This window comes from Phalangium opilio, unplaced genomic scaffold, assembly GCF_054372755.1.
Source record: "Phalangium opilio isolate 3A_F unplaced genomic scaffold, DU_Popi_V2 ptg000017l_1, whole genome shotgun sequence".
NCBI lineage: Eukaryota > Metazoa > Arthropoda > Arachnida > Opiliones > Phalangiidae > Phalangium > Phalangium opilio.
Genome location: NW_028324151.1, coordinates 14225535 through 14247530, shown reverse-complemented (window position 1 = coordinate 14247530; position 21996 = coordinate 14225535). Strand labels below are relative to the sequence as shown.

The 21996-nt window shown below is 39.4% G+C and overlaps 2 protein-coding genes across 3 annotated transcripts; one reads left to right on the top strand and one right to left on the bottom strand.

The window, feature by feature from the left end:
• Nucleotides 1-380: 380 nt before the first annotated feature.
• LOC149704438 (uncharacterized) lies at nt 381-21793 on the bottom strand. Of its 2 annotated transcripts, none has more exons than XM_089867004.1 (18): nt 21231-21793; nt 21043-21169; nt 20810-20955; nt 20601-20745; nt 20437-20517; nt 20267-20366; nt 19976-20194; nt 19754-19908; nt 3854-4203; nt 3681-3766; nt 3495-3605; nt 3210-3424; nt 3073-3141; nt 2921-3016; nt 2718-2841; nt 2477-2666; nt 2116-2395; nt 381-2007 (listed from the first exon to the last, which is right to left on the bottom strand). In XM_089867004.1, the coding sequence occupies exons 1-16, from the start codon at nt 21241-21243 to the stop codon at nt 2544-2546; spliced, it is 2160 nt and encodes a 719-aa protein (XP_089723130.1). In that variant the 5' UTR covers nt 21244-21793; the 3' UTR covers nt 381-2007; nt 2116-2395; nt 2477-2543. The 2 variants fall into 2 exon arrangements, with proteins under 2 accessions (XP_089723130.1, XP_089723131.1); XM_089867005.1 differs by having other exon boundaries at nt 2537-2666.
• LOC149704439 (uncharacterized) lies at nt 8723-11319 on the top strand. The gene is made up of 4 exons (XM_089867060.1): nt 8723-9013; nt 9282-9455; nt 9523-9616; nt 10491-11319. Exons 1-4 carry the CDS (start codon nt 8723-8725, stop codon nt 10964-10966), a joined length of 1035 nt encoding a protein of 344 aa, XP_089723186.1. The 3' UTR covers nt 10967-11319.
• Nucleotides 21794-21996: the final 203 nt, after the last annotated feature.

Sequence of the window (21996 nt, the reverse complement as noted above, 5' to 3'; positions counted from 1 at the left end):
GAAAAATCTTGCTCCGCGACAATGGCGCTACTTTCACCTAGTGCAGTTTAAGCTAGGTAGTGTCATTTCATCCGTACCAAGCGACTTGTGGATGTGGAACCCTTTAATTATAGTCATTATTATTGTGGGAGGAGTCACGTCCCACCACTGATGCCAAATGCATATTGTGCACCCTCACTGTAGCTGCAGCAAAGAGGAGAGAAAGAATCAGTATCAACGTCTATCAAATGCAGGTGTCTATTAAGCCTAATATCACATCTGCTGAGCCGAGTAAGGCTGTAACAGACCAAATCGTACAATCCGTACATTAAAGCTAGTTAGCGGGCCAGAGAAAACATCTTACTACTATAGAGCCCATTAATTAATTAATAAATAATACGTTACGTCATTTAGTTCTTTTATTCCAACAGTTTTCCATCTAAGTGAGAGACACCCGTATACCGCCAACAAGCCCAAACCATGCCGCACCTAAATGAAAAGTGACTAAGCGCGTATATTCGGGATCAAAGGTCACAAACGGAAAACGACGCCTCGTGGCGGCGTCCGTTACTTGTTCCCCAAACACATTCAAATATGATAATTATACAGAAATATAAAATGTTACAATCGATAATCCTATTAGGCATAACAAATATATAATTATTAAACAAAATAGTAGTAGGTATAAATTAGGAAGTAAAATTTTGTATTTAATTTAAATTTAAAAATTGGTTGATATATATGTTCTGACTAGCTGTTACTGGCGGCGTCGCTCGCGTGTAATAAGAACTTCCATCAAAATGATACAAAGAATGGTTAGATTTAACAGATAAATAATATTTTTGTAGCACCGTAGGAGCAAAGGCACTCAGCGTTGCCCGCTAGCCCGTCGGGACATTTTTTATTACTGTTCACGCGGTCATTATTCCATAAAGAAGGGTTTTTAAGTTTTTGGCCGCCATTTAAAAAGATGGCAACAAATCGAACCCGAAAAACCATTCAGCCCGTCTATAGGTTGCCAGTGTACTAAATATTTGTGAAATCGGTTGAAACGCGCGGGCTTTGTTGCATGGAGAAGTTTTTACATTTGTGGGCGCCATTTTTTAAGATGGCGGCAAATTGGAAAAATCTTTCTTAGTACGCGCCTACTACTTTTAAGTAACGTTCCTGCAAAGTTTCAGCTTTCTATTGAAAGCGGTTTGGGCTGGGCGTTGATTATCAGTCTGTCAGGACTTTGATTTATATAGATATAGATGGACTAATAATAATAACTAGGCTTTGTCTATGAAGGGATTTCTACACTAAGCCTGTGGCTAGTTTACAGGTGGGTCCCTTTACATTGCATAGAGGGGTGGTGGCTAGCCCCTATGCCACAGCATACTAACTAATGGAAAGGAGAAACCGGGTTAGACCGCGGAGGAAAACTCCTTTACAGCGTCTCTTCTCGAGCCTGTATCGCTTGAGATACAAAACGACTTTCTTGGTTGCTTGTGGCACAGGAATTTAGGCTTCTCGTTCGACACTGGCGCATCATGTTTCCTTCGTTGACTCCGCTTCCAGGGCGTTCGGTACATTCCTCATCTAGATATGGTAACGGTACATTGGTATGCAGGTCCTTCCGCGCTGATGCCTCCGATGTGGGTAACTCCTCAGGCGCTTCCAATTGCGGGAAGGTATCTGGCCCCTTCATGGTGGTGATACTGAGGAACCTCTCCTCCGATGTCATAAAGTATGAGGGTTATAAAACAAGAAATATGAACTGATGTATTAAGGCCAAGTTTAGAGTCTAATAAGTAATAATACGTTACGTGCTTTGGTTCTCTTTTATTTCAACGGTTGAAGTCCTTTATCGTATGGGGATGTGTTGTCCATCTAAGTGACCAAGGAGACACCGGTATACCGCCAAGTCAGCCCAAACCATGCCGCCTCTAACGTTTACCGACTAAGCGGGTATATGCGGGATGAAAGGTCACCAATGCCAAATGACGCCATCTCGCTGCATCCATTACAAGGTCCCTAGCTCAAGACCTGCAAGGACCATCAACAAACTGTTTCGTCAGTTTCAGGCCATCAATATCAAGCCAGAGCTGATACTAAATAGCAGTGATTGTGTCATGCAGGCACCATCTTACCTACCCGTTGGTGATGAGGACGACTAACGTTGGTCCAAAGAAGAGGGTGGTGATGGATTTTTCAGGTGTCTTATGTCTAGGATCCCAAGCCTTTGTTGGGTCTCTTATGTCTAGGATCCCAAGCCTTTGTTGGGTCTCTTATGTCTAGGATCCCAAGCCTTTGTTGGGTCTCTTATGTCTAGGATCCCAAGCCTTTGTTGGGTCTCTTATGTCTAGGATCCCAAGCCTAATAAGCGTTGATTCCTCAGCATTCCAACTGTCGAAACCTCTTATTTCGTGGATTGCTGAAGTTTATTTTTGACATTAGAAAAGTGATTTCATTTCCCTTCAAGGACTGACAGCAAATTTCCCTTCCTATGACTTACGAGTTATTAGGGTGGTGGGGGGTCGCTTTGCGGTCATTTCCCAAGAAATTTAGTTATTACTTATTATTTAAAATCGAGATATCTGTTTCTCTCTTAATTCCTCCTTTGAAGGGGCTTCTACCATTCCTCTGGTTTTGGCAATCCTTAACGGGTGATCAGCATCCAGTGGTACTTTTTGTTTCAATGACCCCTAGAAATCATAATAAATTTATAGCTGAAAAAGAACAGATTTTATTTTTACCTTGAAGTTTTCCCTCTGTTCGAAAATGATCCGCATTAATTCCGGAATATATGAATATTTTTTCTTCTCATATATTGGCACAATGTACCACGCCTTCGTTCGTTTACTGTAGGCACGTGTATCTCTGGAATCCACACATTTATGACCGTTATGCTTATTTCACAAACACATAGGCTATAATAAGTATATTAATGAAATTTTACTTTGGCTGTCCATCTTGTCTACAAGCCCGAGGCCTTCCACAGTGCTTGTTGTGGTCTATGGCGGCTAATTTAATCCTTATTTGGTAGCCCCAGTAGCTACATCACAGACAAAAATTACTATGTGATTACGATGGAAACAAAGTTAGACATACCCAAAAGCGATTCTTTTTGGGGCATACATTAGAATTAGACTGTGGTAACTTTCGAGAAAGCCTGTGTGCCTGTAACAAACAAGATTTGCGCGTGATGAATGGTGGTACAGTTCATCTCTCTATGTACTCACGCATACCTAAAGTTTGTGAAGTATCCCATATTTTTCAAGAGGTACTTCCTCATAACTTCGCTTCTTAATTTTAAGAAAGTGGGAGAGTTGGCTTGTAACCAGGGGTGTTTTTCCAGCTGCTCTTCAGTTAAAGGTTCATGGTCGCAATGATTGAACTTGCCTATCTCCAAGTGCCACTCATGCTCGTTGATAACATGGTGGAGACAAGTCAACCACAAACTCTATAAATAATTGGATTTCAAATGACCACCTGTTCTTCAAGATTCATTCAAGGTAATCATAGCACAATACCTTCATAGTGAAGACCTGTCCTTGACAATTTTTGGAGCACCACCAGAAATGATTACGTAGTAGAGGAGCCCAGTGACATAAATCTCTATGTTCTTTAGATTTCAGTCCAATCTACATGAAACACGTTCTGTTTCATTCACTTGATAAAGGGTGTGACAAGAGATTTAAAAATGGAAACATATTTACTTCGTTCAATCTCTTTAATATTATTTTGCCACCATGCCACGTGTCCCACGAGTGTTTTACACCTGGCAAACAAGAATCCTCCTTCCCTACGAATAGTCGCAAATAAATTTTTTTTCATAAATATACCATGCATTCTAAAATCGCCAAACGTTAATGTCGTGCTTCAAACTAACTTAGCTCAGCTGAAATTGCTGAATGAGCATCTGTGACGACTTCCAGCACTTTGACATTGTGTTGGGCGCCAAGCTCCAGAACCTCTTTGGAAGCACCTTTGAAAGCCAGGAGCTCCATGTTCGGGCTTTTCCCTTCAGCGTGTCGAACGTCTTTGTTGGATATAGCTATGATTTTCTTTGATTCAGTATCTGCCAAAGTGTACGTGCAAAACATGGCGGAATGCCCTGGACTGTCCATCCTTCCATCTCCAGCTACTACAAGTTCTTTTCCCGACAATTCTTCGAAAGTTTCTTTTTGTGTCCTCTCCCAGAAAACATCAACAGCTGGCTTCAAAAAATGAAGCTGATAGCTGATGGTGAAAAACAATTTCATGCCCAATTTAATAATAATGATATATGCTCGCTAGCGAGAACTCCCCGGTCTCCATGTCTATACATCGTTTTCTCTAAAGGTGAGAGGGGATGAATTTTATCTAGTCCCTTTATTTTATCATTCTCAAACAAGGCAATAATCATTTTGCATTAGTCCGTGTGCTTTCCAATGTGCTAAGGTTGTACATCACCCAACAACGATCTAAGGCTATAGACTAGTAACGGGACTAGCGGTAGAGGGGGTGTAGACGGTGTATCCCTCCCTCTGGTCGCGCTCTTGTATGGACTACTTTGCTCTTAGCTCAGTGTCATCCCCCTACCAGGCGCCTAGAGGGAGGGATACACCGTTTTGAGTGCTTTTAATGGATATTAAAACCGTAACTGAAGTCTCCAGTTTTGTTTTGACTGTACTTCTTCAGTTTTTAACCCAACACCAACGCTATGACAAATTTGTAGTAGAAAAACAGTAAAAAGACATTGCTTTCATTTCAAAAGCATCGGAAAGCTAAAAATTCTTTAACCAATCTCCTTGTCTGTCCCATGAGTCATTAAGTTTATTGGTGCTGACTCTGTAACCCCCCCCCTAAATTGCAACCATCCTGTCCTTCTAAAAGTAAAAGGTTTCCCATAGCTTCTCGTATACAAAATAACCAAGTGAATGCTTTTAGCACAACAATAAAAACTTGGGGCAACCAACAAGAGGAGCTGATAAGCCTGACTATAATTATATCGAGGGGATAATCACGATCAGATTTCGTGTTCAAAGGTATTATATGTAAGGATGTTAGCGCTATCAAGTGCACGCCACTTAAAAAGGGAGGGTGAAGTAGAAAATGAAGTGATTTTTTTATTGATTCTTGTCCAAATTATAAGTCCAGTCTTCATAGTGAAACATTTAGGAAATACATCAGAAAAATTTTAAAATTAAAATTAGGCTCAGGTTTTAAGGATAATTTTAAATAAGGACGTCCGACCAATCGCGTAACGCCGTGCCTTTCTGTTAACAAAATTCTCGTGACACGTTCCGTGTTGAATGAAATTTATCACGAGATTTGATAAAATTTGCGCGCGACGTGACAATCGTGGCGCGAGACATGGCGCGTGACACGAGAATTTGGTTAACAAAAAGGCAGGGCGTTACGCGATTGGTCGGACGTCCTTAATTAAAATTATTATTAAAATCTGAACCTAATTTTAATTTTAAAATCACTCGGGAATATTTTCCGAATGTTACACCATACAGACTGGTTTTTTAATTGGTAGAAGAATCGATAAAAAATCACTTCATTTTCTACTTCACCCTCCCTTTAAAGGTTAAGCATAATCCTTATATTGTAGTAAAAGGTACAGCGTCTACAACGATTACTTTTTCCTTATCCATTGGTTATTAGGCACGAATCCAAAAGTGATCACCCCCTTTGATTTTAACGCCAACATGCTAAAATTGCTCGCTTCACTTTTTCCCACTCTACCATTTCATTTCATTTTAAAACTTGTGTTCTTGAGAGTAGAAGGTGTAACGGCCGGCTACTTCACTCGCCGTATAGTCGCTAAAAGCCGCGCGTCTCCATACTCTCCAACCCTCTATGCCTTTAGGGTGTCCTATTGTCATCTTAGCTGGGATGGTCCTCGTGACCCTGACCTCCCGGACTAGGATGCCATTAGGCACTAATTGGAGTTTCCGATAATCTACCTAAATTTATGGCTTGATGACTTGGCGGAGAGATGTTAAGAAACTCTCTCCGAATGGTTTTATGACAGGTTGACTGTTGTTCCGAATAATAAAATATCAGTTCTATTTCTACCCTCAAAACGAAGAGTCACTTTTTAACATCTCCTACATTCGCTACTAAAAATCGCGCTCGTAGAGAGACCTGTAACGTACATATCCGGGCAACGTTACAAAGGTTCAAAAATATGGAAGACTTCCCAATTGCAATGAAATCGGGTTCAGCCGACCCCTTTTCTAATTGTTGTTCGTGTCGGTCCGTGTGTGCTCGAGCCCATGGGCGCCTAGGGTGCCCATGTAGGGCAAATGGTGTCGAGTGCACCGATCGATGTAGCTGCGGGTTTGTGGGCAAAAAGGTGCTAGCAGTGGCGTCGGAACCGGGGGGGCAGGGAGGGCTCAAGCCCCTGCTATAACGAAATGTGAGGGGGCTGCGCCCCCTCACATTTGGTTTATAATTTTCTTAGTTTGTATTCATTTAGGTATTAAATTTTAGATTAAAAATAAAAAATTCTATATTTTAAGACCTACTGCATTACAAAAAATTGTAAACTAATGAAATGGAATTACGCCTAGTCAACCTAATATTAGAAGTAATATAAAAGATCGCCCTATATCTAGCGAAGTTTCTTGTATTACCAAAAGCGGATTATGCTTCACACATAAAGTACGCAAGTCCCACTTTTCCATTGCTTTGGCCATGGATTTAACCAATCATAAGCCCCTAACCGTAGATAACCGCTTTAATGCCAGACCAATCGGCGACGGCTATTACTATTTTCTTGCATGGGACCTCGACTCGACCTCGCCGTCGACATAACCGGAAACCTCGGAAGGCAAAATACCGTAATCGTTCGTTAGTCGTTATGTTATATTGAACGTTTTAAAGCTCAAGTCTCGAAAAATTTCGAGTCATTTAATAAGTCTTCAACTAAATATTATAAGATTTTTTTAATTTCAACAGAAAAATAGCTCTTCGAATAATAGTAGACTTGAAAACTTCATTAAGCCTTGGCTAGGTATCAGCGGAATCCCAATTCCCGAGCCGCCGGCGGCTAAGCTCGCCGTAGCCGCGGGAATAGAAAACATTCCTCGTAAAAAACAGATACACGGAGTCTTAAATAGTCCATGCAAAGGCTGCCCAGATTGATAAGATCTTTGTTCCTTACTCCCAAATAATCTTTGGTATTGTGAATAGTTTTATCTAAAGAATATTTTAGACACCCTATTCAGTCTTTATAGTAGTTCCATAGCCGACTTGTATTAATAAAGGCCTATAGGTAAGAAGCTACCCATGGGGCGGCATACCAATTTTTTAGCGACCGCTAGATGTCGCCCTTAGGGGGAAAATTTTGTGGCGGGAACTTTAAAACGAATGAAAATGCCAATAGGAGAAAGCTTACTTTATGTATTGAGGTTGGGTTTTTTTTTTTTTGAATAAAGTAAGGCAGTTTTTTTAGAAGTAATACATTTAATTGATAACAATATATTTGTCTTTATCTCATTTAAAGTGCGTTTAGTAAAGTATGTTTTCTACTTTTCTATCTCAGTAAAATGTAATATTTTGAATCACATTACAACTTTGCATATTTTCGGGGCAAGGGTTTTAATTTGTACGTTTTGACTGTTTCTTCAACGTCACTTATATCTTTGGCATAGTTGATCATTAGGAGTTTGACAAGCTTATCTAACATAATATCACATAAATTAATATAAACCTATTTCAGCGTCCCACCAGACCCAATCGTTTCCGCAGTTAAGGCGCGTATTTCTCTCAGATTTCGTATCCACCCCCATTCCTTGCCCTAAAATACCCCAGTAATGTTTTGGTAAATATAGGCATATTCACAGGGTTGGCCAAATTACATGAACCTCAAATAAAAAATTATAATTACAAATCAAAAGTATATTAAATTACAAATTATAAATCATCGTAGGATTCGTATCTGATTTTGTTAAAGAACCCTTAACGTTTCTACCTCGCCAAGATATTTAAGGTATTATAAAGTATGCAATAACGCAATAAGTTACTAAACCTTTTCAATCCTACTGTGATATGTATATATTAATTTATGTGATATTATGTTAGATAAGCTTGTCAAACCCCTAATGATCCCCCGAAAATATGCAAAGTTGTAATGTGATTCATTAATTTCATATGTTAGGTACTAATCAAAACACTTATTTTGAAAATATTACATTGTACTGTGATAGAAAAGTAGAAAACATACTTTTCTAAACGCACTTTAAATGAGATAAAGACAAATATATTGTTATCAAGTAAATGTATTACTTTTGAATAAACTGCCTTATTTTATTCAAAAAAAAAACCCCCAACCTCAAGGCAAAAAGTAAGCTTTCTCCTATTGGCATTTTCATTCGTTTTGAAGTTCCCGCCACAAAATTTTCCCCCTAAGAACGACATCTAGCGGCGGCAGATCACGACGGCCATTGCCAATATCAGAAAAAAAACCGAGGATCACCTATAGGCCTTTATTAATACAAGTCGGCTATGGTAGTTCCCTAATTTACGCACCAGGTAAATTGGTTCTTAAGGCGGAAGGATCGCAAGGATCAGAAAGAGCCGCGTTACCGAATTTTGTTCCTCCGCGTAAGGGGAGGTTCTTTCCTAGGAGCTTAGAGAATATCGTGTAGCTCTCCCAGGCACCTGTTACGTACTTCATGTGTAAAGCCTAATCGGATTCTGGTATTACTACTGTTATTATACTATTTAAAATTATACTTGTGTAAATTACGACAACAGCTTTCAAATGACGCTCCAGAGCAGGTTTGGGGCGTCATCCCATACATCCTCCTTGGTCTTCATCGGAGTCCGAGCCCCCCCAACTTCAAAACACTTCCGACGCCCCTGGGTGCTAGTTTGCACAAACCAGCAAAGACCTAGCACCTCCCGCGCCCCAGACCCTCAAATAATTGTGGGAAGAGCAGGGGAGCCAACTCGGGACCTCATCGAAGAATTGGAAAGAGGAAGCGAGGATTCGAATTCTCAAGATGAGGATCCCAAGGAAGATTCTTCCTCAGAAGAACTTCCCGAGCTGGAGGTTAGGTTTTGACTTTTTAAAATTAATATAAAATAAGGCCAGTTTGACGGTCCGGGACATTTAGTGTTGCGACCGCCGCATCAAGCGTGGCATAGCGTGAAATTAGCCTAAATCATTCTTTGTTCATTGGCCAGATTTCTTTAAAGACCATTTTAACATAAGTTTATAAAGCATCCGAGGATAAATATTGCATGCACGCATGATTTGAATGACAGCCCCATTTTTTTAGTTTTCATATGATGTAAAGGACAAAATATAAATTTTATAGCCCACCCCTGCTCCTAAAAAACGTAGGAGTCGCGGTGCCCAGGCAAGACGGCAACCGGCTCTAAAAAGGGTGCGACAAGCGCAAGACCCGGCGATGAGGGGGGCATTTTCGGTTTTGGTAGTGCCTGCCGAGGCAGGGCCGTCTATTAGTGAAAATATATCTAGAGCCGTTGATGTACGTATATATATATATATATATATTTATTTGAATTACATTCAAAGGTAAACGACATTTTTTGTAGGATGTTATCGACGGTCTAGATATCACCACTAAAGATAGACTTCTCCGAAGATTGGCCAGGTTGATTCCGGAAACGGAAGCCATTTTAGGAGAAAGTAAGACATTTTCTAACTGTCTAATAACAGAGACTTTCCAAGTCTCTTTCCATAGACATTTATAGCTGTGTTCAGTTGGACTTCAGTAGTCCTACTTTCTATGCTATATAACATTCTGACGGAACACGACTATGTATACGGTCTTTGCGTGAAAAAAATGGGATAAGAAGTAGGGGTCTAAAGCCGGTTTACGGGTTAGTGAATATGGCGTTGAAAGGACATACTCATGGAAACAGCAAGGGGACAGGAAAGGGGGAATGAAATGACGTCACAGGCGAGGACCCTATACTTTAAACGAAGAGGATAGAAAGAAGAGAAGTAGAAGCTAACGGCTTTGACAAGGCATTTTTAGAGTTCTCGCTTTTCGTTTTTAATTTTACACGGAATTATGGAATTATAATTACGGTAAAATTTAAGAGAGGGTTCAAGCGTCTGGCCTTTCCTGGACGCGCGCACGATTTGGAGAGAGAGAAGCTAAAGGTAAATTTAAGAGGGGAAGACAGTGGCCGATTTGGAGAGAAAGAGAGAGGCGAAAGCGATGGGGCGCTGAATGAACAGAAGTTAGAGGGGGAAGTTTAAAATTCCCCGATTACTGTATTTCAACCAATGTGAGGGCAGTGAAAGATACGCCAGCATGCTGCAAAAAGAACAAAGCGAGAACTCTCAACCTTAGCCTTCTACACCTCTTCATTATACCCTCCTTGGTTTGAATAAGGTTCCCGAACCTAGGGTAAACGCTCTTTGACCAACCCTAACTAACACGCACACACTTCTACTAAAATCAGTTTCAAACTTCCATGTTTCTTTCATGCAATTTTAGTTGCAAAGCCTAAAATATGAATGGTTGATAATATTCAATGTTTTAATGAAATAGTTTTACGTGAAAACGACGACCCTGGCCTCGGAGACGCACCACAAACACAAACTAGCGATAGATTGAGGGAATGTCCCCCTCCTTCCTCACCCCCCGCGCAGGGGCAACAGTTCTGCCTATGCGGAATCTGTATGCCTATGCCAACAGCGCTTGAGAATGTGTGCTGTCGTACCATCCAGGGCACCATTCAATGCGAAACCCTCAGGCCACAATTTCAATTATTTTGTTTGGAACCAATGGTACTCATATTGACGATGCGCCTCAGGGGCGAGTTAATCCTAGAGAGGAATTTAGACATAGATAACGCAAACTTGAGATTTCAAGCTTACGCGAATCTATGTCTATCCCTCTTTGGGTTCCTCGGCCTTGGCAACAGGATGGTTTTGCCAGCCTGTTGTGTAAGGCGTATTCGTGAATCATTTCCAAGCCCCGATGGGGAATACCGAGGGTTCCAACCGGGAAGATTTCCGGGGTAATTGAAAGAGTTGCCTGAGGGGGGGGGGAGGTTAAAGAGGGAGATTTATGTAAATATGTTTATAATTTTTCTGTTTTGTAAATATGTTTATAATTTTTATGTTTTGTAAATATGTTTATAATTTTTATGTTTTGTAAATATGTTTATAATTTTTATGTTTTGTAAATATGTTTATACTTTTTATGTTTTGTAAATATGTTTGAAGTTTTCATGTTTTGTAAATATGTTTGAAGTTTTCATGTTTTGTAAATATGTTTATAATTTTTCTGTTTTGTAAATATGTTTATAATTTTTATGTTTTGTAAATATGTTTATAATTTCAATGATTTCTTAGTAAACCTTTATTTGAATTCATACAGGTTTTGTAAATTTGTTGCAATTCACTTATATAAATAACATTTTTGCCTATAGACTAGTGGCGGTAGAGAGGGGGTGTAAACTATGTATCCCTTCCTCTGGGCGCGCATTTATGAGAGTGGATACTTACGCGCTTGGTAGTGGGATTACACTGAGCTAAGAGATAGAAGGGTGTGACGTTTGCATACTTAGAACTGCCATTACGAAATTTTTAAATTAACATCATTCACTTACTACTCGGCTTACTAACAAATCCCGGGCAAAGATTCAAATTTTTAGGTGCACGAAAGCTGCCCCCCCTTTTTTTACCTATATCCTGTCGCAGCCCTCCCCCATCTTTTGTAATGGCATGGCCCATCCGTGGGAACCGCTGCTGGGTAGTTCGGAATTCATAAAGTTGTACCGTTTTTATAGTTTTGAAGAGAATTACAAAATAAGCGTCCTTCCAAATACAAATTTCATTTTCTTTTATAATTTTTCGGAATTTTTTAAAACCCGACGCCCACGCCACAAGACCCCCCCCCCAACCCCTGATTTTTTTTATTTTACCAGACGCGTACACGATACGGAGCTCGGAGAGAAACCCGTCGCCGAAGCACTGTAGGCACGCACGATTCGCGAAGCGGCTCGAGTATCGGAGTATCGCCGAGATACCGACACCGTAAAACTCAAGCCTCGGCCGCGTAATAATGTAAACAAACTTCTGACTTTTTTCTCTCTCGGTTGCGCCGATTGCGCATGTGCGCCACGCTCTTAGAGAGCCACTGGCACTGGTAACGTTTTTGAAAGGGGGGCTGACGGAGAATTTGGTCTCTCCGAGAAACGAATTGAAAGCGCGACGTAGAGAGAGAACTGCCTGCCTGCCGTGCCTGGTATATAGTGAGAGGGGGAGGAGGGAGACGGGCGTCTCGGCCGGAGAAGAGAGAGAGAGGAAAGAAATGTAGTTTAAATTTCGCGGGCTTTTTGAATGCAGAGGCATAGTGAATTGATAGAAACTACTTCTCTTTTCCTCTCTCCCGAGCGAAGGGTCTTTGGGGAGGGGGGGAGGGAGGGAGGTTGTTAGGGGAAAAACACGTTTATTGGGAGAGAGAGCTTTCAGCAAGGAGGATATATGATAGGCCTTTTTAAAAAGTTCCCTGTACAAACGATGTAATGGGGGAGGAAAGCGGAGATGGATGGCATTTTTCCCTCCCGCGTTTCTGCGCGCGCCCCATGTGAAACGTCATTTTTTAAATCGCCTATTATACAGTCTCCTTGGTCTCCGGCCTTCTATCAATTCACGGTAGTAATAGAATGCGCTTGAGGAAATTTGTTTTCTCGCTATAGGATAGGCAACACCCTATCTCGGACGGCAGCTTATTCTGTATATACTCTGTTACAACATCGGTTGTCAGCACGCGCAAACCTAGGTCTCTATGCAACCTAGGTTTATGCGTGCTGACAATAGACAAAAAACTTGAGGTTCTTCAGGATTTAAAATATCCGCCAGTTTTTTTAGCTCGGGTGCACGGGCCTCTAGGCCTTAGTTTCAAAGACGTGTAATAGGCTGTAGGCAATTTTACACGTATTTGAAAATAAGGTCTACCTAGAGTTCCTGCACTGGAGCTAAAAAAACTGAGGGATATTTTCCTGAAGATCCTGAAGTTTTTAGTCTCTTGACAGCACGTACCAAACTGCTACGTCACATAGAGACGTGGGTTTGCGCGTGCTGAGAACCCATGTTGTAACAGAGTATATACAGAATAAGCTGTCGTCCTAGATAGGGAGTTGCCTATCCTGTAGAGTGAAAAGAATTTCCTCACGCGCATTCTTCATCCATGGTAATAGTTTCAAAAAGAGGGCTAAAAAAATTGGGAATTGAATTTTTGTCAAAAGGAGCCTTTTTATGAACTCCTTCGGTGGAAGGGTAAGAACACCCTTCGTCTCTACTCCCCCCCCCTGCAAAATATTCTTTTCGCGGGAGGGATGAACACCCTTCGGCCCTGCTTTCCTCCCCCAGCAACATAGGGATTTTATGTAAAGGCCAATTTCAAAAAAGGACCGGCAGACTAAGCCCCCCCCCCTCATCATTTTTTGACAGCCACGCTTTTGATGGAATCTGATGGGGTACAACTTCAATATTTTTGGTCTCAGGCTCTAAACCCAGTGACACACTGAGACATTTCGTGAATTTCAAGGTCGTCCGCCAAACACCAATGTATCTCTTGTGTGTAAAATTTATATGCTATTGGCTTGAAAGGCCAAATTTTCAGTCTGCAAGTGACTTTACTAATTTATAGCGTATATTTATTTAGACTGTATTAACTTATATGATTAAAAAGGCCTAATTTAAATGAAATAGTATAATTTTAATTGCAACTAGCCTTTTTTAATCATATACATATTATATTAAAACCGTTTCTACAATCGGAAAAAACCTGATATATACTACATCGTTGATTTTGGGTCGCCACTCACTGTTCTTGTCACGGCTTCTAAGGGACAGATATTATTTATTCTAACCGTTTCATATAACACCACCATTTATTAAAGCGGTAACATTGCGTCATGACAATTAATATCACATGTCATGACAGCACCAACTGTTAAAGCGCTAATATTACGTCATGACAATTAATTTCACATGTCACAGCTAAAAACTGTCGATTCTTATCAGGGGCGTCAACTTCATTATCTTAACACATTTTCTTTACTTTTTATTTCGGCTGACATTTTTACCATAACTTCGTTGTTATGGCAAAAATTATTTATTTTTAGCTTCAAAAAATGTCAGCCGAAATAAAAAGTAAAGAAAATGTGTTAAGATAATGAAGTTGACGCCCCTGATAAGAATCGACAGTTTTTAGCTGTGACATGTGAAATTAATTGTCATGACGTAATATTACCGCTTTAATAGTTGATGCTGTCATGACATGTGATATTAATTGTCTTGACGTAATGTTACCGCTTTAATAAATGGTGGTGTTATATGAAACGGTTAGAATAAACAATATCTGTCCCTTAGAGGCCGTCACAAGAACAGTGAGTGGCGACCCAAAATCAACGATGTAGTATATATATCAGGTTTTTTCCTATTGTAGAAACGGTTTCAATATAATATGTATATAATTAAAAAAGGCTAGTTGCAATTAAAATTATACTATTTCATTTAAATTAGGCCTTTTTAATCATATAAGTTAATACAGTCTAAATAAATATACGCTATAAATTAGTAAAGTCACTTGCAGACTGAAAATTTGGCCTTTCAAGCCAATAGCATATAAATTTTACACACAAGAGATACATTGGTGTTTGGCGGACGACCTTGAAATTCACGAAATGTCTCAGTGTGTCACTGGGTTTAGAGCCTGAGACCAAAAATATTGAAGTTGTACCCCATCAGATTCCATCAAAAGCGTGGCTGTCAAAAAATGATGAGGGGGGGGGGCTTAGTCTGCCGGTCCTATTTTGAAATTGGCCTTTACATAATATCCCTATGTTGCCCCTTACCCAAAAATAGACCTCCAATTATTGCCTAAAATTAGTCCAATATAGACCTGCTATTTATTTATATTTCACGTTGACCGTTTACGTAAAAATTACGTGACTTACACTTGATTGTCATTTGTGATAAGAGTCATATTATCACTCGTTATAAACCTGTGTGACACCTGATCACTCATTTTTCACTAGACATACGTGACACATAATCACCCGTTATTGACCCAAGAGACAGCCAACATGAGTGAAAAATAATCACCCATTATTGACCCAAAACACCCGACATAAGTGACACATTATCACCCATTATTGACCCAAAAGACACCCGACATACGTGACCCGAGATGTAAAATAATCACCCGAGATGACAGATAATTAATCACCCGTTATTGACCCTAGATGACAGATAATGAATCACCCGTTATTGACCCTAGATGACAGATAATTAATCACCCGTTATTGACCCTAGATGACAGATAATTAATCACCCGTTATTGACCCTTGATGACAGATAATTAATCACCCGTTATTGACCCTAGATGACAGATAATTAATCACCCGTTATTGACCCTAGATGACAGATAATTAATCACCCGTTATTGACCCAAAACACCCGACATAAGTGTCACATTATCACCCATTATTGACCCAAAAGACACCCGACATACGTGACCCGAGATGTAAAATAATCACCCGAGATGACAGATAATTAATCACCCGTTATTGACCCTAGATGACAGATAATGAATCACCCGTTATTGACCCTAGATGACAGATAATTAATCACCCGTTATTGACCCTAGATGACAGATAATTAATCACCCGTTATTGACCCTAGATGACAGATAATTAATCACCCGTTATTGACCCAAAAGTCACCCGACACGAGGTGACAAATAATCACCCGTTATTGACCCAAAAGCCACTCGACATGAGTGACAAATAATCACCCGCTATTGACCCAAAAGCCACTCGACATGAGTGACAAATAATCACCCGCTATTGACCCAAAAGACGGCCACATGAGTGAAACATTATCACCCGTTATTGACTCGAGATGACAAATAATCACCGGTTATTGACCCGAAATACACCCGACATGCGTGAAAAATAATCACTCGTTATTGACCCGAAAGACACCCGACCTGCGTGAAAAATAATCACCTGTTATTGACCCGAAAGACACCTGACATGCGTGAAAAATAACCACTCGTTATTGACCCAAAAGACACCCGACATGAGTGACACATTATCACCCGTTATTGACTCGAGATGACAAATAATCACCTGTTATTGACCCGAAAGACACCTGACATGCGTGAAAAATAATCACTCGTTATTGACCCAAAAGACACCCGACATGAGTGACACATTATCACCCGTTATTGACTCGAGATGACAAATAATCACCTGTTATTGACCCGAAAGACACCCGACATGCGTGAAAAATAATCACTCGTTATTGACCCAAAAGACACCCGACATGAGTGACACATTATCACCCGTTATTGACCCGAGATGACAAATAAACACCCGTTATTGACCCGAGATGACAAATAATCACCCGTTATTGACCCGAGATGACAAATAATCACCCGTTATTGACCCGAGATGACAAATAATCACCCGTTATTGACCCGAGATGACAAACAATCACCCGTTATTGACCCGAGATGACAAATAATCACCCGTTATTGACCCGAGATGATAAATAATCACCCGTTATCGACCCAAAAGCCACCCGAGATGAGTGAAAAATAATCACTCGCCATGGACCCGAAAGACACCCGACATGAATGACAAATAATCGCCCGTTATTGACCCGACGTACGTGACAAATTATCTCTTGCATCCTGGGATACACCTGATAAAAGTGACAAATTGTGGCTTGCGATAGACCTGAGATACACCTTAAATAGTTGATATTATATCACTAGTTTATCTGAAATACACCTAATATAAATGACACACGATGGTTCTCCCCCATTCGGCTGTACCCATAATTCAAATGTCCCATTCAAACGAAACCCCGCATGTTGGCGGTTTTCGAAAAATATGGACGGTGTCAAGTGGCTGCACTTAACGATTATTGAACATTGCTTCGATATCCACGATTGATTTAGAAATCCGAGGACGCAATGATCGATTCATTCAATTACGAGATACTGGCTTATGTATCATTATGGAAAATGTAAAATAAGGCATACTACGAAATTGGTCATCTGTTATTATGCTTAAATGATAATTAAAACGAAAAAAATATATTTATTTCTCAGCTAACAAACTTAATGAAAAAGACTTCTGATCTTATCTTTCATTTTTATTCAAAATCTCTATTATAATACGAACTTAAGGAAGCACTATCATACCAAGATAGGGCCGAATAAATGACACAAATGATATCACCTGTTATTGATCTGAGATAAACCTGAGATAAATGATAATGTATCACTCGCTATTGATCTAAGCATATGTTACTTCTGATCTAAGTGATATCACTCGTTAGTGATCTGAGATACACCCGACATCAATAATAATTTGCCACTCGTTAGTGATCTGAGATACACCCGACATAATTGAAAATTTGTCACTCGTTAGTGATCTGAGATACGCCCGACATAAATGAAAATTTGTCACTCGTTAGTGATCTGAGATACACCCGACATAAATGAAAATTTGTCACTCGTTAGTGATCTGAGATGCACTAGATATAAATGATAATTTATCACTCGTTAGTGATCCGAGATACACCAGACGTAAATGATAATTTATCACTCGTTAGTGATCCGAGATACACCAGACATAAATGACACTTTGTCACTCGCTACTGATCTGTGATACACCTGTCAAAACTGATGTTTCACTCCTTATTGATCTGAGAGACATCTGACATAATAGATAATTTATCACTCGCTATTCAACTGAGTAACACCAAAGGTTACACCAAACATAAATGTTAAAACATTAATTCGTTTAAGTGTGTGACATATATCAGTTACTGAATTTCGGGTGAATATCGAATCCCCAATATTCACTATGGTTTATATGTTGGAGATTCTTGGATGAATCGCGGACCTCACATTAATTCTTGAATGTTTCTGACGAGTGCAGCTGGTATATCTCTGGTGAAAATTGAATGTGTAATATTCACCAACCTCAGTACATAAATGGCAATTTATCAGTCGCTATTGATCTGAAATACACCTGGCATGAATGATAATTTGTCACCCATTATTGATCTGAAATACACCTGGCATGAATGATTATTTGTCACCCATTATTGATCTGAAATACACCTGGCATGAATGATAATTTGTCACCCATTATTGATCTGAGATACACCTGACATATATGATAATTTTTCACCCATTATTTATCTGAGATGCACTTGACATAAATGATAATTTGTCACCCATTATTTATCTGAGATGCACTTGACATAAATCATAATGAAGTGTTATTTGTTGTCAGATATTCATCCGACATGCGCTCACTGAGTTCTTAACAAACAGTATCGACAGAGCCCCGAAGTGATTTTTGGATGTTATTCACCTGATATTGCTATCAGGAACCCTCATTTCATAAAGACTTTGCCTTGAACGTGACCGATATCCATGGGTATATATAAGTGATGCGAGTGTCACTCATGAATCACCTTGACTTTGAAAAGCCATCTAACGTGACACTTTAAAGAGCTGGTATTCACTAATGAAATACTTCTCAAATAGAAGTGATAATCATTGACACGTTGTGTCACGTAATATTCACTTGTACTTGGTAACAATCACGTGAAATTCATGTAATATCTACCTATTTATCATCCAATATTTTAGTAAGGGGCTGGGGGAGGAAAGCAGGGCCGAAGGGTGTTCATCCCTCCCGCGAAAAGAATATTTTGCAGGGGGGGGGAGTAGAGACGAAGGGTGTTCTTACCCTTCCACCGAAGGAGTTCATAAAAAGGCTCCTTTTGACAAAAATTCAATTCCCAATTCCGCCTTTTGCGCACGACGCCCTGCCTTTGCCTGTACTAAATTGCGTTGCGTCCGACGTTTATGAATTCCACCTTTAGCGTCTTATTTTTGTACTTTTCGCCATAATGGTATCCAAGTCTTTCATGACACTTATTTTTTTCACAAAAAAAAGTATTTCATCCCGATAAGTACCCGATATGATTTTTTGCTACCCGAAAAGCACCCGACTAATGGTAGTTTAGCTAGGCCTAATTGACCCGATACCCGATTGGAAGTTTTTTCAACTACCCGTACCCGACCCGAAACCCAAAAATCACTACCCGCACAGGCCTACTCTAGACCTTAGTTTCAAATACGTGTGAAATTGCCTACAGCCTACAGCGATTTTGAGGTTACTGTATGGCTAGTGTACCCGCCTATCCATTACTACTTCCAATTTCCCCTCACTATTACCTGACTTTTACTTCAAAAATATTTTCCCCTGACAATTACCTGACTTTTAATTCAAAAATATTTTCCCCTGACTTTTTAGGCCTATTTCAATTTCCCAGACTTTTCCAGGTCGTGTACAAACCCTGCGGTACATTGATACCCACTAGAAAAACGGAAACGTGGGCGTAAGCCATTGTTTTTAAAAATTTACGAAAAACTATAAAAGAAAATTGAAATTTCTATTTGGAAGGACGCTTATTTTGCAATTCTCTTCAAAACTATAAACAGCAAAAGAGGAGGAGGGCTGTGACAGGATGTAGATCATAATAAAAAAAGGGAAGAATTGTTTTTGGCCAGAATCTTTACTAGGGATATGTTTGTAGGCATGATGAGAAATATTAATTTGAAAATTCTGTATATAGGCAAAATGAAAGTACTCTATGGAGTATTTCTCTCCTTATAATAGGATAGGGTTCTAACAGAGTAGCTTCTCTGAATGGACGTTACAGAATGGGGTCCCAGCACCATAAAGAAAAAGACTGAATTACCTGAAAAAGGTGTCTTTTCCAAAAAAATGTACATTGGAATGTTGCATCAATAACGCCACTTTTCCGTACTGGTTACCAGAGAGAACTATAGAACTTGCAAGTGATAAATTTCCAGCATAGAGGCCGTGAAAATTCGGTTGGCTTTCCCATTTGCCCTATAAGAGTTGAGATATACCTTAGGCATTTGTGATTGAAAGAAAACAATGGAAATCTACTAATTACCTTTGCATGTTTTCCACCTGATCCTTCGCAACAATTCCACGTATAAATGAAGGCGGTAGCTCGCCTATGAACTTTGTAGGTGATGGCTGATTTGCAATATTGGCACTTTGTTCCAAAAGCTTTTTGAACAAGAGATGTCAGAAAAGGAGTAAACACAAAACACATAGGTTCCCTTATTATTTCTTCAGCCGTTAGATGTTTAGGTTTTTGCGGCACAGGCTAAAAAGAGTAACATATAAGTATTAATTTGAAATTATAAGAAGATTGAAGAATTAAAGTGGGAGAACTTACTTCATTGTACTCAATTATTAATTCTTCATAATCAGCATCTTTATCGTCATCTTCCGTAAAATCATTTTCAAAATTGAGATCATCACATTCTCCTTCATTACTATAAGTGTTTGTGGAGATTTAGGGAAATTTCTAACAAATTAATTAAACAATATTCCAAAAATTATTACTCTAGATTTTCAAGTTCGTCTCCCAATGCCTCCTGCTCTACTTCATCAGCGTCTCTTTCCATTTCATCTACATCTTCCTCCCTGAATTAAGGTTGCCCAAATTAGAAAGAACCAAGACTGTAGGATTGTTTTAAGTTTAACACAAATGAAAAGGGCATGTTTACTTTTCAAGCTCTTCCTCCTCTTCCATTTCCACTTCAAATAAGGTACGTTTAGCCCGTTTTGTTGGAGTTCTTTTAACAGGCGTATTAGCCAATGGTGACTCCATAGCCAAACCTAGCCTCTTATAGGTAGGAGTCTCTGGTTTATCTGCAAATAAAAGAAAAAATAAACTCCCGGGCTTAGTTAGGTGAATAAAGCATTGAATATCTACCTTTTGGTGTCACACGCCGATAATGTCTTTGAGGAGGAAACCCTGGAGATGTCATCATCTCAAATGTGGTAATGGGGTCAGTTTGAGTAATTTTCTCAGTGGTATCAAACACACTTTGGGTCCATTTATGACACATTTCCCCCTGGCTTGTTTTCAATAAACATATAAATATATATTAGCCAACAGCATAATAATTACTGTGAAAAAGAGGGTTGGGGGCCTCAAAAACTTACTGCAGTTTGTCAAGCAGGAATGTCACAAATTTATCATTTTGTGATCCTATTCCCATACCCCACCGATTCTTCTCCGTTGTCCATCTTTCAAAAACTGCTTTACTAAGCTTAATTCTATGGATAGGTTCTGCAAAACATAATGGATTTCTAATTTGTCAGACAGTAATTGGTTTAGTTAAATTTTTTACCTTTAGTCGCCATAGTATCTTTACTTATAAATGAATTTCCAAAGCCAAAATTTGAAAGTTTCCTAAGCCTTGGTCAAAACAAACGTTTCACTCACTGTGATATTTTCCTAAACTACAAAATATTTTCTAATATTTCAGTTACTAGTACTATTAATTCTTAAATTATGTTATGAAAATTATAATAAATGTAACAAAAAATTATAAAAACATAAACAAATTCGTGTCAACTTTATATTCAAATCGTAACAAACTAGTCTAGTACAGCTCTCTACGACAGCAAAGTTAGAATGAATTTCAAACTTAGAAAACCGTTGCGAAAACCGGATGAAACCGAATCCTGAAAGAAAAAGACGCGACAATATACCCTAAACGGACGCCCTACGCGCGGGTTCTAGCAAGCCATGATTGATATTGTATTGGACAGTCCAGAATAGGGTCTTTGTATGACGTCATATAATTCAGCCAATCGTGGGGTATGGACTTTTTTGGAAATCCTATACAACACTGTCTTCTCCTGGCGCCATCTAGCGTTCCAGATCGGTAATAAACGGCGCCGACGTAACCTTTAAGCAGCGTCGAGCGCAGTCAGTACTTGGGTGGGAGACCACTTAGGAACACTGCGTGCCGTTGACTATTTCACTTTTGTTTTCCTCTTTTGAAATCCACCAGATATGAAAAAAGGGAAATTTTTTCATTTATTTATTGTTTTAAAAAGATGCAGGAAGGCTAATTTGTCTAATTAGTTTTAAATTCGAATCATTAACTA

Bases quoted from the DNA above. Each gene is read 5' to 3' on its own strand.
- LOC149704438 (XM_089867004.1), bottom strand. The intron at 4,204-19,753 runs GTAATTCAGTCT...TTTCACCATCAG, and splicing joins GGAAAAGACACCTTTTTCAG to CTATCAGCTTCATTTTTTGA. The intron at 2,842-2,920 runs GTAAAATTTCAT...TGTGGATTCCAG, and splicing joins AGACAAGATGGACAGCCAAA to AGATACACGTGCCTACAGTA.
- LOC149704439 (XM_089867060.1), top strand. From the start codon at position 8,723: ATGACGCTCCAGAGCAGGTTTGGGGCGTCATCCCATACATCCTCCTTG. The intron at 9,456-9,522 runs GTACGTATATAT...CATTTTTTGTAG, and splicing joins ATATATCTAGAGCCGTTGAT to GATGTTATCGACGGTCTAGA. The intron at 9,617-10,490 runs GTAAGACATTTT...TTAATGAAATAG, and splicing joins GGAAGCCATTTTAGGAGAAA to TTTTACGTGAAAACGACGAC.